This window comes from Candida metapsilosis (genome assembly GCF_017655625.1).
Source record: "Candida metapsilosis strain BP57 chromosome Unknown scaffold7, whole genome shotgun sequence".
NCBI classification, from domain to species: Eukaryota; Fungi; Ascomycota; class Pichiomycetes; order Serinales; family Debaryomycetaceae; genus Lodderomyces; species Lodderomyces metapsilosis.
Genome location: NW_027138165.1, coordinates 1,522,159 through 1,537,048, shown reverse-complemented (window position 1 = coordinate 1,537,048; position 14,890 = coordinate 1,522,159). Strand labels below are relative to the sequence as shown.

General features: G+C 37.5%; 8 protein-coding genes across 8 annotated transcripts; 4 read left to right on the top strand and 4 right to left on the bottom strand. All coding sequences in view use genetic code 12, as the record gives it.

Moving 5' to 3' along the window:
• Nucleotides 1-1,708: 1,708 nt before the first annotated feature.
• OLE1 (stearoyl-CoA 9-desaturase) lies at nucleotides 1,709-3,172 on the top strand (the record flags this gene model as incomplete). Its single annotated transcript, XM_067694409.1, has 1 exon — nucleotides 1,709-3,172. One exon carries the CDS (start codon nucleotides 1,709-1,711, stop codon nucleotides 3,170-3,172), a length of 1,464 nt encoding a protein of 487 aa, XP_067546732.1.
• A 1,909-nt stretch (nucleotides 3,173-5,081) lies between these two features.
• Nucleotides 5,082-5,555, top strand: I9W82_005251 (uncharacterized protein; the record flags this gene model as incomplete). The annotated part of the gene is made up of 1 exon (XM_067694408.1): nucleotides 5,082-5,555. The coding sequence occupies one exon, from the start codon at nucleotides 5,082-5,084 to the stop codon at nucleotides 5,553-5,555; it is 474 nt and encodes a 157-aa protein (XP_067546731.1).
• Nucleotides 5,556-5,634: 79 nt separating this feature from the next.
• I9W82_005250 (decapping nuclease) lies at nucleotides 5,635-6,828 on the bottom strand (the record flags this gene model as incomplete). The annotated part of the gene is made up of 1 exon (XM_067694407.1): nucleotides 5,635-6,828. One exon carries the CDS (start codon nucleotides 6,826-6,828, stop codon nucleotides 5,635-5,637), a length of 1,194 nt encoding a protein of 397 aa, XP_067546730.1.
• A 158-nt stretch (nucleotides 6,829-6,986) lies between these two features.
• Nucleotides 6,987-7,418, top strand: MRPL19 (mitochondrial 54S ribosomal protein uL11m; the record flags this gene model as incomplete). Its single annotated transcript, XM_067694405.1, has 1 exon — nucleotides 6,987-7,418. One exon carries the CDS (start codon nucleotides 6,987-6,989, stop codon nucleotides 7,416-7,418), a length of 432 nt encoding a protein of 143 aa, XP_067546729.1.
• Nucleotides 7,419-7,553: 135 nt separating this feature from the next.
• On the bottom strand, nucleotides 7,554-10,061 carry NPR1 (serine/threonine protein kinase; the record flags this gene model as incomplete). Its single annotated transcript, XM_067694404.1, has 1 exon — nucleotides 7,554-10,061. The coding sequence occupies one exon, from the start codon at nucleotides 10,059-10,061 to the stop codon at nucleotides 7,554-7,556; it is 2,508 nt and encodes an 835-aa protein (XP_067546728.1).
• Nucleotides 10,062-11,125: 1,064 nt separating this feature from the next.
• On the bottom strand, nucleotides 11,126-12,529 carry I9W82_005247 (putative oxidoreductase; the record flags this gene model as incomplete). Its single annotated transcript, XM_067694403.1, has 1 exon — nucleotides 11,126-12,529. One exon carries the CDS (start codon nucleotides 12,527-12,529, stop codon nucleotides 11,126-11,128), a length of 1,404 nt encoding a protein of 467 aa, XP_067546727.1.
• A 153-nt stretch (nucleotides 12,530-12,682) lies between these two features.
• I9W82_005246 (IPI3) lies at nucleotides 12,683-14,236 on the top strand (the record flags this gene model as incomplete). Its single annotated transcript, XM_067694402.1, has 1 exon — nucleotides 12,683-14,236. One exon carries the CDS (start codon nucleotides 12,683-12,685, stop codon nucleotides 14,234-14,236), a length of 1,554 nt encoding a protein of 517 aa, XP_067546726.1.
• Nucleotides 14,237-14,292: 56 nt separating this feature from the next.
• On the bottom strand, nucleotides 14,293-14,595 carry I9W82_005245 (uncharacterized protein; the record flags this gene model as incomplete). The annotated part of the gene is made up of 1 exon (XM_067694401.1): nucleotides 14,293-14,595. The coding sequence occupies one exon, from the start codon at nucleotides 14,593-14,595 to the stop codon at nucleotides 14,293-14,295; it is 303 nt and encodes a 100-aa protein (XP_067546725.1).
• Nucleotides 14,596-14,890: the final 295 nt, after the last annotated feature.

Below are 14,890 nucleotides of genomic sequence, written 5' to 3'. Positions count from 1 at the left end.
GCAGCACGGGGCTCTTGTACCCCAAAAAAAGTTAATTCATAATACAAATATTTACAGACTTCCTGTAGAGAAACTTCGTTTGCGTGTAGTGTGCTAGATAAGCCTCGGTTAGTGTTACAATTATCGATGTGGCTAATAAAAGGCACGTCGTACCCGAGTAGTTCCTTTTGTTTTCGCATACGAGGTTGGGTTTCGTAGGGCGGGCGGTTGCAAAACAGTGGAACGATGGAGAAAAGAAAAAGAAATTTTTGTGTTTTTTGCTTTTTCGTTTGTTGAGCTGTTGGGTGGGGCGATCTTTGTACAAACATAACCGGGAAAATCAGGTGCGGCAACGTGTACCTTAAACAGCAAGCAAAACGCTGGGGGTATTAATTTATGCATCCATTTAGATTTTTTTTTGCCAACAGAAGGCTTAAGCAATCAAAGGATCAGGTGAGGTTGAAGTTGAGAAGGAGAGGTTTTCAGGGGAGAATTTGAAAGCTATTTTGCTGGGTGAAAAGTGTGTGCGTTTTCACCAACAGATTAAAAAATTTGTATATGTATGTCGGATGACGGGGAAAATGCGAGCTCCCATACAAGGGCTGTGGATCTCGGGGGGGTGTAAATGTAAAATTGCGTTTTTTTTTTTTTTACATTGGCCCAGTAAAGAATTTGATTTTGTAATCCCCAAAAAGGGAAAGAATTGAGTAGGACTTAAGCAGGATTTAAGGAAGTAAAAGAAGGGTAGTGTAGGGTTTACAAAAAACGTTTGATTTTCCTAATCAAGAAGAGAGGAATAGCCCCGATTCAGACTCAGACTCAGTCTCAGTCATACGGTACGATTAAGCTGTAAGTACCACCTGTAGGAGCAATTCCTCAACAAACTTACGCAAGTTAATTTGTTGAGTACATATAGATGGTATGGTTTTGCGTTTTCTTCAATACAGTTGTGTGTCTCACTACTGTATGTAAACGATAATTAAAAGGAGTAGGAGAGTAACATATGTTAATCCTGTATGTAAGCGACAGCTAACTTTAGCTTTTTTTTTTTTTTATTTTTTTTTTACTCAACAAATTTTTTAGTTTAGATTGCAAAAGAAGCTTTTAGCCGCTGGATAAATTATCAAAGTTTTTACTCTCAATTGCCACTGCTTTAATGGATTTATATACCAGACTTTGACTTACATGGGAAAAGGTATTGTATAACACAGTGTCAGTGGAGTCTATCTTACTTAACCATCTTTGAAGACGGTGAAACCATTGCTATCATATGCTATAAATTTCTTTCCTTTTCTATTTTAGTTTAGACTAGATTTTTTTTGGGTAAAATACCTCAATTTGTGTAATCTTCGTTAATTATGGAACACTCTAAGCAGTTTCACAGTCTCTATTCAGATAAGACCACCTTTTCTCTCTCATCCCTGTTTAATTTTGTCAGATGCTTTTTTTTCTTAAATATATATAAAGACATCTCTTCGCTTCTTCTCATCTGGAGTTCTACAGTCCATTTTTTTTTCAGATTCTTTTTACTTCGTTGTTTGCTTATCACCAAAGAAAACAGAAAAAAGTCTCACAGCCTGTCACCCGCTACCCAACAAAAAAAAGTAGCGCAGAGGAATTCTCATCTCCTATTTATTATATAATTAGTGGACCCACAAAAACATAAGAAAGGAGCTTTTTTTATACACTTTTCTTTTCATACTTCACCAATAGTTACTTCCCTTCAATAATGGCTACTACAACAGACCAATTGGAGACGGTGGAGATCACCAAATTAAACGCTATTGCCGCTGGTACCAACAAAAAAGTGCCCAGAATTGTGGCTGCTGGGTTGGGAGGTAAATTGATGGGTACTTCTGACTTGGTTAAAGTTACCGCTGAAGAAATTACTCAAGATTCTTTGGAATCTTTGGCTGAAAAGGATGCGAGGGAAGCTGCCAAGTATGCCAACAAGAAACATATTTCAGAAGAACCATGGACTTTGGAGACTTTTTTCAAAAAGATCAACTGGCTTAATCTTGTATTGGTTCTTGGTGTTCCAGTAGTTGGATTATATCTGGCCCTGTCAATCACACCACAATTGAAAACCATGGTATTGGCATTTGTATTGTATGTGTTTAGTGGTGCTTCCATTACTGCCGGTTATCATCGTTTATGGGCTCACAAATCATACGATGCTGCATTGCCTGTACGTATTTTCTTTGCCTTTTTTGGTGCTGGTTCTATTGAAGGATCTATCAAATGGTGGGGTCACTCACATAGAGTCCATCATAGATACACTGATACCCCAAGAGACCCATATGATGCTAGAAGAGGTTTCTGGTACTCTCACATGGGATGGATGTTGGAGAAAGCCAACCCTAAGAATAGAGCCAGGGCTGATATTTCTGATTTGGTTGCTGATAAAGTTGTTGTTTTCCAACACAAGCATTACTTGTTGTTGATGATTCTTTCAGCTTATGTTACACCAACTTTGATTGCTGGTTACTTCTGGGGTGATTGGTGGGGAGGTTACGTTTATGCTGGTATTTTGAAATCATTCTTTATTCAACAAGCTACTTTCTGTGTTAACTCATTAGCTCATTGGATTGGTACTCAACCATTTGACGATAGAAGAACCCCAAGAGATCATGTCTTGACTGCATTTGTCACTTTTGGTGAAGGCTACCACAACTTCCATCATGAGTTCCCAAGTGATTACAGAAATGCCTTGAAATGGTACCAATACGATCCAACCAAAGTTATCATCTACACGTTATCTAAATTGGGATTGGCTTGGAACTTGAAGAGATTCTCGCAAAATGCCATTGAACAAGGTCTTTTACAACAACAACAAAAGAAGTTGGATAGACAAAGACAAAAATTGAACTGGGGATCTAGTGTTGATGAATTGCCAGTATGGACAAGAGAAGAATTTAACGAACGTGCAAAGAAGGAAGGTTTGATTATAATAAGTGGTATCATCCACAATGTCAAACATTTTATCAAAGAACATCCAGGTGGACAAGCTTTGATTAGAGCTACTTTGGGTAAAGATGCAACTGATGCCTTCAGTGGTGCTGTTTATCGTCATTCAAATGCTGCTCATAATATCTTGGCAACAATGAGAGTTGCTGTTGTCAAAGATGTCAATGTTAACGCCAACACGTTTGATGCACAAGAACAATATATGGAAAAGGAGAAACAAAATTAGGGAAAAGGATGCCCTTTAAGACGTATCCGTCTGTCTGTCTGTTTGTTTGATTTTCTTGATTTATTTTTATTTAACGATTGGTTATGGGATATAGAAAAGGGGAGCAGTTTCTTCCTTTATGGGCTAGGATGGTGGACAAGAAGTATTTGAAATACGATCCATCGTCATTGCCACTTTGATGTTATTTTTTTGTTTGTTTGTGATTGCACGTTTTGCATTTACCTTATTTATATAGTTTTTACACTGAATTTTATTTTTTGATTAGGGAGTGTTGTAGATTGGCTCTTCTTATTCGGAATGGATGGTTTGGCTTTATTGTTTGACTAGTCCTCGCTTATCAAGTCTACACAAAAGTCAAAGTCCGTTACCATTGTATCGCTTAAGGATACCCAAATGAGTGACAACATTAAGACACCATGTTTAACATTTTTGAAGACGTGATTTTAAGCTTGAAGTTTACCTATACGTCTCAATGATGACCTGATAATTCACCCAGATGACCAAGTTGGATTGGTTATGATACCCCATGTCCGATTATTATTATATTGTGTCAGTAGAAGAAGAAGAAGAAAAAAAATATTTCTTTCAAAATCACACCACAAATTCAATCAAAGAGTTAAAGGGTAAAAAGACAAACCACCACCACATGGATTTACACGCTTAATGACTTTTATAAACATCTTCAGTGTTCGCTATAGTCATCCATCTTAGTCAAGGAGGGTTTGATGCTCCTTCCTACACATTTAGTAAAGTGAGTTTATGTTTGATGTTGTTTTTGCACCCACTAAAAATTAAAAAAGAACACTCTGCATAAGGTTTATTATTTATTTTCCAACCCACTCGAATATGCATATGCATATGCACCTTCCTTCAAATCTGCTGATTATTATTATTAATACCCACTTTTTAACTTCTCCTTTTCCTTTTTATGCATTAAACGCCGTAACTTTTAAACTTTTCCAATAGCCAATAATGTATCATCCATTTAAATACTTGTTTCCATAAAGAGAAAAATGCTCAATTCAGTATAATGCATATATATATAAACTCAAAACTCCTCTAATTTTCTAAAAAAAAACACTCAGTTTCACTGTTTTACCATCCTATCACTTTCACCTATATTTATTATTATCCATATTATCCATATACATTTACAATGCACCCATCATTAGTTAGATTAGCTTCACAAAGAGCCATTAAGGTTACTCCCCAATACAAATATTACATTAAGAGAATACCCGACGTTGGAATCTGGCTTACTGGAATTGCTTGTTTCTTTGGCTGGCCTCATGTCTGGGTTGTCGTTAGTAATAAGATGATTGATGCTCCTGGTAACAGAGGAATGTTGTACTAAGAATGGAGGAAGGAGTTGATGAGGGACAGCTAGAAGTTTACTGTCATTTGATCGGTTTTTTAGAGCAAATTAAACACAACGCTGCTTTATATCTAAATATGCTTATTGCTCAATATACGCATTATTGTTACGATAAGAACCATATGAGAGTAGATGTTTAAAACGACTGGGTAACTTTACTACAAATATATTTCTCTCTGTGGAGATACCTAGAAGTAAATGCTTGCGGAAAGCCTCGCATTCCATAGTGGTACCTCACTTCATCTTTACTAAACTGCATAGTTTGGGCTGTAGAATGGGGATGGTCCAATGCCGTAGGCATGAGAGACACTAATGCCCTACGAAACTCGGTAGGTAGCGCAGCTTATCAAAAATTGCAAGGCGCTTTATTTTAAATAGCGCCAAACCATCAGACAATAACCACAGCACGAGAATAAACTAAAGCCCACCAAAGAAAAGGAACACGCTCCTCATTACGCGGCCAAGTTACACCTACAACTTCTCTTCTTCAAGTCATTTACATCACCACACACTCCCTTGAATCATTGCCTTCACATGTCGAAACAATTTCAACCAATAAGCGACGTCATCCACACTCCACCCAAGAGCAAACCTCAATCCTTCAATGAAATATACGGAGAACCAGAAGACTTTCTCGAAATTGAAGTTCGTAATCCTATAACTCACGGATACGGTAATAATCAATATACCGACTATGAAATAGTTTGTCGAACAAATATCCCAGCATTTAAGAAACGGTCAAGTCGGGTTAGGAGAAGGTATAGTGATTTCCTGGCATTTAGAAAGATTTTGGAACAAGAGACAACTAGAGTAGTAATACCTCCATTACCGGGGAAAATATTGTTGAATAGTAACAAGTTTAATGAATTAAATATTGAAAAACGAAGACAAGGGTTGGAGAAGTTTTTAACTATTGTTAGTGGACATCCGTTGTTGCAGACCGGGAGTAAGTCATTGATTGAGTTTATTCAAAATGAGAAATGGGATCCAAAACAAATGGTTTATTGAGGGAAAACATTTTAGACAGTTATATAGCATTTATCTTATTACAGGTTACTTCTATATTCGTTACACCTCTCCGTCCTCCTCATTGATTTTTTAATTCTTCTCTCCATTTCTTAAACTTCTCCGTCAACAATCCTCCATTTCTCAATTTTTCATCAACTTCAGTACTCGTTTCACTCAAACTAAGAGTCTTTTTCACTGGATCATATTTCAAATTGTAGCTAACCAGTTCATCATTCTTGTCAATTGACTCATTCAACCATTCAACAACAGCTCCATACCATTTCAAAGCACTAGTACAGTTGACTTTTGTAGCTTGATTCTGTTTTAAATTATTCAATGGATTTTCTTTAATCAAGATAGGTATTTCTTCAGTTTGATATATTTCAACATTTCTTAAAATAAATTGATCATCTCTAAATCCATAGACTACTTTCCCCACACCCATAAGAAAACATTGACACCAAGTTTTAAACAACTTTTTTTCGAAATTGAGTATTTGATTATTTGAATCAATGACTTTACTAGTTTTCAATTCAACATAATGCAGTAATGAACTTGAAGCCTTTTCTGGGATATAATCCCAACAACAATCAATTTCTCCAGCAAGTACTAATTTCACTGGACCTATACCGGTTTTAATCACTGATAAAAACTGTTCATAATTGTTGACTGGTTTCTTGTGACGTGAATCAATATATTTCCTCAGCACATCCTTCCACGGTTGCGGTATAGTGGCAATAGTTTCAAATTTATAACCGCTGTATTCACATTTCTTGATATACTCGTACTTCTCCTTGGCTGTAGTTTGCCTTGTCCTATCATCCTGTTCTTTACGTCGTTTCAACTCAATCTCAGTATTGAAATTAATAAACAATTGTCCATCATAAGGAACAATCACCAAATCCAAAGGATCTGCCAAGTTGTACGGTATCGACATTAATCTTGTCATTATTCCTCGAAATGTAATTATATCTCCGGCAACCTTAGTTTCAATCTCATCTCCTTCATATTGCATTATGGCATCAAGTAAAGGTTCAAAATCAGCCATGTTGGCTTCCTCTGAAATCTTTTTAAAGTTTTTGAATCCCAGTTGTAAATCTATCCTTGTGTCGACTTTACTATCTGGTAAGTAGTAGTACAGGAGATGATCATGGGATTGGTTGGAATTGTAGTGATATTCACCTTCAATGTCTCTTGTGTATGTGAATAGCTCTTTTGGTTGCTTTAGAGCTGTGGTTTTAGCTCGAGATGTTATAGGTAACGTCTTGCTCATGTTAATGCTCCTGTTAAGTTAGTGATCAATGGTTGATATTATGATGCTCTTCATCCAATTCATCAAAATTCATCAGCACAAAAGAAATGAAGAAAAAAAAAAAAAATTGTTTGTAAATTTTCACCAACACAGACCAACTATACCAAATAAAAGTCACAATGGCAACCAAAGCAGCAATGGTAAGGCTAGTGGTGGATGCAGGAAAAGCAGCTCCGGCGCCACCAGTAGGTCCAGCATTAGGTTCCAAGGGAGTCAAAGCCATTGATTTCTGTAAAGAGTTCAATGCCCGTACCGCCCATTACGAACCCGGCACACCAATACCATGTTTAATTAAAGTCAAGCCTGACAGAACATTTCAGTTTGAGATTAAATCACCACCTACGTCATGGCTCTTGATGAAAGCAGCACAAGTTGAAAAGGGAAGCGGTAAGGCTGGTAGTGAAGTTGTTGGCAAAATAAGTTTAAAACATGTTTGGGAAATTGCCAAGATTAAGCAAACTGATGATCGACATAAGGATTTGGATTTGAAGGCGATTGTTGGGAGTATAATAAGTACGGCAAATGTGGTTGGTATTGAAGTTGTACCATAGAGACTGTTTAGTTGATATTCTTGTAAATAAAAGAGAGAAACCAAAGACATTGTAGAGTAGAAAACAGGAATACGCCCCGAAATGATTCAAAATCCAATATTGATTTCTATACACCTGTATATTTCCACCCCCCCTCTACCTTTTCTTATTCTTTTCAAATGCAGCAATATGTGCCTTTGATTGATCAACTTGAGTATGCTCATGATCATTACATTTGATTACCTCATACACATCACTTCCAGGCTCAGTTTCCTCCACTGAACACATATTCACCGATTTCAACCACTCATCTTCAAAAACTTCATCCATGGTTATTCTGCACGCTGGTGCCAATTCAACCATGCGTCCAATCAAAGGACGACAATCTTCAGGTAGAGCGAGAAGTAATCTATCAGCACCAGTTTCACTTGATGTGTGATCTTTGGCACCATCACTCTTGCCGTTCTCTGGCTTCTGTTGTTTTTCTTGCTGCTCTCTTTTTGGAATTGGCATTTGCGATATATCCTCCTCCAATGCTTCACTGATGTCACCCAAGTTGCTCAATGCACCAGATGATCCACCAGTCGTTGTGTTTTGCATATCTTGCGGAGTCCGTTTCAACATTTCCGAAATCGGAATAAACTCACCACGAGTTGCAAACATTTTAAAACTGGAATCTGATAATTTGGGCACCTTCCAAGGAAACTTCTTCAACATCATACAACAATAAATCATAGCCACTGACCAAACGTCAACTGGACGAGGATCATATTTATTGAACACGCAAACTTCAGGAGCCAAATATGGATCCGATCCAACGATACCTTGAGCTTCAATTAAAGTTTTCGAAAATGGATATGAAAATACAACAGCTGAACCAAAATCAATAATCTTGACAATACCTCTAGCGTCAATAACACAGTTATCCAATTTCATATCACGATGTGCCAAACCTATTGAATGCAAGTAATGAATACCTGATAAAACTTGTTTAAAACAACAATTGATTTCTTCTCGTGACATCTTGTTTGACATAACAATGGCAAATAAATCATAATCACAATATTCCATAACTTGCAAAATACGATCATTTTCATAACAGATTTCAATAGTTTCAATAATGTTTGGATGTTTCAAAGTAGACCCAACACAATACTCTCCAGTTATCTTTTTAGCATAATCTCGTTTGGTTTCACTTTGATACTTGGCTCTAAATTCCTTAACGGCAAATGTTTTGTTATCACTTAATCTCTTGACTAGTTTGACTGCACCTCCAGCACCAGCTCCCAAGCTTTCTTCCCATTTACCATATCTTTTCAGGAAGGGCAATTTCTGTACCGGATTGATAACCTGCAGCACTGATTGACGACGCTCTTGATACCGCATCTTATTTTGTAATGTTGATGAGCGGCTAATAGAAATTGATGAACTTCCTCCTGGAGAGTTTGTAAATGAAGCATTGGAAGGAGTGGTGCCTGTAAATGAAGAATTGTCGGTATAGGATGAATTGTTTGCTGTTGACGATGGGATATTGACAGCATTTGTTGGAATATTTATACCGCCATTGGATCTCAATGATGAAGATAGGTTTGAAGTTGTTGGTGTTTGTTGAGACGTTGGAGTGGATTTTTTGAAAAATCTCTTCAAGTTCGACATTGAATTATGCCTTGTTGGTGGGTTGCCATTGAAGTTGGGAGCAGTTAATATCGATTCCGACGATGAATAACTTGCAGGTGAGCCACTAATTTCATGATTGTCTTGTAACGAAGTAGATGCGTTATTGTAGAAAGATCCTATATCAGTAGATGAATCTCTTCTTGATGGCTTACTTTTCGAAGAAAAGAATGATGACAATCCCGATTGCGAGCCTGAACGTTGAGAAGCACTTCCGACTAGCTGTGCTTGTTGAGCTGCTTGTGCTTGAGCAATACGTTGTTTTGAAACAACAAATCGTGAATCGATACTTGAAGCATGAACTTGTGGTGATTGAATATGTATGGAGTTGATAAATTGTCCATTGGGTAAATTAGGAATATGTGAAGATGAGGCAGCTGAAGAAGTTGAGCTTGCGTCATCAGCCGAAAAGGAATCACGACATGCTGAAGATGAAATATTGTTGGATCCATTTGCAGATGCACTGGCATTGCCTCTTCCACCTGGGGCAGAATAAGGTATTGATGAAGATAAACTTTCGGCTCCTCCTAATCCACCTCCTATACTGAAAGATGAATGACTAATTGAATTGTTGCGCAAGTATCTTGGACTCGACATATTTCTCGGCGATTGAGACACCACATTGTTGGAGAAGGAGTTGGATGATTGTCGGGCGAAGGGAGAGGCTGGAGTAAATGACAGCAGTTGATTGAGAAATCGAGAATTTGGCGAAGGGTCAAATCCATTAACAACTTGTGGCTCAACGGCCAACCCGGAAGTGGTAATGGGCTGGGCAACTGGCTTCTTGCTAAAGTTGAGTTCCAAGGATCCAGCTTCACCATTTGCGTTTAGCGATTTTCCATTGTTGTTGGTTGCTGGAGATGTTCCAGCCAGTTCTTGTTGTTGCTTTTGTTTGGATACTGATGGTGATGATTCATTTAAAAGTTTGGTCAATGATGACATTGGCTTTTGGTGTTGCACATGCAGTTGTTCAATATCTTGTTGTGACATGGTTGTCTTGTAAACCTTTTGATCTTATTGTAAAATGACTTTGGTTGAATAAATACTTTGGATTGTTAGAAAATGAATTGTTGGTAATAATTTTGTTGATTGATAGGAGAGAGAGAGAAAAAAAAATTAGAAATCACACCTTTATAAAACAAAAATAAGCGCCTAAACATAAACTGATTGTATTGATAATCCTATGTTGCGATGGAATGTTGTGCAAGTTGAATATCATGTAGAGCTTCAAATGTAGGAAGTAAATAAAGATATTGAGAATGGATCTTTATACAAGGTATAACTCGGTGGTTGGAAAATTTAAAGCTTACGAACTTTTAGGCGCCACAAAACTAAAACTAAAACTATTTGGTGCCCAACCTAGGAGAGGAATGTTAAGAGAGGCGGGGAATAATTCCACTCGGCATAACACGGCACTAACTTTAATGGATGGTTTGGTTAGCGGATTTATGTACAGAAGGTCATTGAAAGTAGCATTAGATACTCCACTGTACAAGCAATCCTCACTTAATACTAGTCTCCTCTTATATATTCGGAATGTATGATTGGATAATTCTTTCTTAAACCTTCAGTTATCGGTAATAAAAGTAAATTTACACCCGTCATACAACCCATTTTAGAATTACAACACCAGTATACCTTTATGCTGATACACTAGCCTATCTATAACATATTAACCTTTCAAACGATTGAGTACATTGCTGATGAAAGATAATGATTCAACATCTGATTTGTCAGTGATATCGATAAATCACAATCAGAAAAAAAACAAAATGAAAACAAAGCCTGTACCGGAGTTCAGAGAGATAACAGAGCAAAAGCATAGAGACCGTCCCAACAAACTACCTCGCGGTGGCTAGCAGTGGATCTCACTCAGTAGATTTTCAACCGCTTCGCTTAGAAGGAACGATTTTTTAAAGAAAAGTATAAACTTTTGCACAATAGAAAACACGGCTCAGTCTTTCCGATAATTTTCCAGACTTCTACTAACCTTTACAAACTGCTCATTCTACCCATGCCTTATAGCATCTCTACTTACCAATCTATAAATCAACCTATTTCTTGCCCTTACCTTTCTTCTTCTGTGACTTTTTACCAGATGATTGCTTCTCATTGCTGTTATTCTTTAAGTTCTTCAAATCAGACTCATCTGGAAACAAGGGCATTTCACTCCCACTATTCGTCACCGATGACCCACCACCAATACCAATTTGATTCCTCAAGGTATTCAATTTTTGATTTAGCTCTTCAGTAGTCTTTGGTTGAATATGAATATCTCTCTTTTTCTTCATCTCTGCCTCTTTTTCCCTTTGAATCTCCTCTTCAGTTTTATTCTTTTTACGCTCAATTGCAGATTGAATTTCCAATTTCTTGATCAATTCAGTTGTATTGTGAAACACTTTTTCTTGCAAGTCATCATCATCCATTTCTTTTCTAATCTTGGTCACAATCTTACACTCTTGTAATAAACAACCACCTTCCATCTTCATCAACACTGGAGCATATAATCCAAAGTAAAAAGTCTGTGCTCCTTGATAAACACTTTTCAAGAATAACCACCATATGGGGAACGTAATGAGGTAAAGTAGTAATCCCCATAATGTCCCCATTGAGATGAACCTTCTCGTAGATGGAGTTCTCACCAATCCCGGATTGACCATATTTATACGAATATTACAGGGCGCTTTATCTTTACGTTCATGTTGCATCAACTTCTTTTGATATTGCTTGGCAAAGAGACCCAACAACAACTTTGAGGTACCATAAACTTTCCATGGTTGACTAGCTGGATATTGTTTCTTTTCCCATAACAAATCATCCAAATCAATTTCACCCAAGTTTTGTGACGAACAAGTGGCAATCAATACACGTACATCTCTATCAGGCGGTTGCAGTTTCAAACTTGGTTCCAATAAGGTTAGTAAATGGAAATGTCCCAAGTAGTTGATTCCCATCTGCTTTTCAACCCCATCAACGGTGATTTGACGAGGAATATTCTTTGGGATTGCTTCAGCAGCACAACAAATGATACCATCTAATCTTCTAGGAGTAGCATTATCCAACCATTTAGTAGCAAATTTTCTCACCGAGTAAAGCGAGTTCAAATCACATTGTTCAGCATAAATCAATGGATTAGTAGTTTGGTTTCGTAAATCATCAATGTATTCCGCCACCCAAAGGTCATCTGTTCTTCGTGTTAGGATAATTAATTGCGCACCTTTGTTTGCTAGCTCGTATGCTATTGCAGCACCAATACCAGATGTACCACCAGTAATCATGTATACTTTCCCATGTAAATCACGTTCCCAAGTGTTGGTGGCACCACGGAAATAGTATTTACCTAAAGCAACACTAGAAAGAATGGGTATCACTGTGGGACCGTATTGTTTTATATGCTCCCAGTATGGTATTACCTGCGGACCATCGAATGCAATACTAGCCAAAAAGTCAACTGGCATATTTCTTAGAATGGAATGTGTTGTTGAATGTACGTTGTGTTGAGTTTGGAGTGAAAAATAAAAATCTAGACGCATCTGTCTTAGGCATCGCAAAAAGAAAATCCAAAAAACCTTTCACCTGCAAGAACTGTACAACACAGTGTATTCCACGCTATGGATGAGGTACTATTTTACATCTCACAAGGAGATCAAACAGACTCAAAGAAGTCAGCTGCTGAGTCATTTGCTTACACCTCCTCAATCCATTCTTCTAAACAATATCAATCTTATAGACATGCATCATCACCACTTAATGGAACTTGCATCACAGGTATAGGTCCTGGCGAGCGCATTTTCACTTGTGATTCGAAAAAGGCATTGATTAATGTGTATTCATATGGAAAAGAAGGTATAGATCAACGAATACCCGTTCCGGAAGCATTAACTACATTACATATCATCCATCATCCTCAATTTGATTCAAGTGATACTGCTACTGACAAAACTCTTCACGCTAAACCAACTTTTAGAGTACCGTGGTTACTTTGTGGTGGATCTAAACTGGGAAAATTGTACATTTGGGAATTGGCCTCTGGTGAATTGCTTTGTGTGAAGGAAGCTCATTATCAAGGAATCTCAGTCATTAAGTCGAGTAGTTGCAAAACGTTTTTGGTTACTGGAGGAGAAGATGCAAGGGTTTTGGTGTGGAATTTAGCCGATTTGATATCTATATATGGTGGAGGCAACAACAGTAGTAGTGGGGATGAAGGTCAAGATCATTTACGATTGGTTAAGCCATATTGGGCCATTGCTGAAAATACATTACCTGTAACTGACATCAATTTGAATGCAACTGGTGTTATTAATGATTTGAAACTATACACTAGTTCTAAAGATGGTACAGTTAGAATATTTGACATCATTACAAAGACTCAATTGACTACATTTATCTTGCCCCACTCAGTTGAATGCTTGGCTCGTGATCCAGCAAATAGAGCACTTTACGTTGGGTTATCAAATGGACAAATCAAGATGATCCCGTTGTACAAATTTAACCAACATACTTCTGTTCTTGAAGGTGTTGGAGGAATGAATAAAATTATAACTATTGACTCACATGATCCTAACTTAACAAACACATTTGTTCAGCATCAAGATTCTTCAGCATCGGTGTTGCAAATTTGTGTCTCAATGGATGGAACTAGTATAATATCAGGCGATTCAAGGGGACAAATTTACGTTTCCGATATTGTTACAAAGCAAACAATCAAGAGTTTTGCTAGTTTGAATTTCCCCATTGCTTATATTCATTTACAAACAGTACTGACTAAAACATTGGATGGAACGCAGAATGCAGTTCGGTCTGATAAAAAGCATCGTATGGTTCCTGCTTTGAAACGTGTGTTGGCTAGCAGTGATCCAGCTGAACATACTTTGTTCATGGATATACCTGAGAAGATCGATGACGATGATGAAGATGAGTGTGAAAGTGAACAAGATTTCAGCACCTGGTTGGAAGCCAAACGAGTTGAGGAATTGCAATTTAAGAACCTATCTGATGTCGATTCAACGGTGAGGACAATTGGCAACAGCAAGGACAGCACAAGTACAAGTAATAATACAAATTTGGAATTGAAATTGAAAAAAGTTTCCGAAGCATACACCGACTTGAGAACAAAGTACGAACAACTCATTAAAGAACATGCCAAACTCCTTGACGATAAATGAGGAAAAGCAGTTTGATCCATTAATAGACGAAAAAGTAATAAATCCTCCTTGTTTTTCTATCCTCTAACTTTCTTCATTTTTGCGGGGCTGGTATGTTTAGACCCAGTTTTGAATCCCATTAAGCTTATATCATCAAGACTGTCATCAGTTATATCAAATTTATCTTCACGCAGTCTACTTCTGCCTCGTTCTTCTACTTCTTCACTTTGTTCACGGCCACGTGGACTCGATGTGGCTAGTAAATGAGGCCTCTGGTCGTGATTAGAGTCATGGCTAATGACTTGCTCTTCCCTGCTCGGAATTTTACCGTTACTTGTGAAATGCAGGTTCAGTTCATGATCCTGATCTAGCTGTGACATGGGATGATGGTTATGGTTTTGTGTATGCGCAGACAATGATTTTGGCGATATGGTCTCGTGTAAGTGCGAGGAATTGCGCCGCTGTTGATGGGACACTTGATGGGAATCGTGATAGTGTTCTGCCTTGGATGAGCACATTGTCAATCACGTAATGATCTATAATGAAATAAGAAGAACGGTGTGGTACTTGTTTATGTTTTAATTTTATTTTTAGTCATCATTCGGATTTAACACAAAACACAAAAGGGTTCAAATCGGCTAAATAGTAACAAAATCTCGGATGCAAAAATTTAAA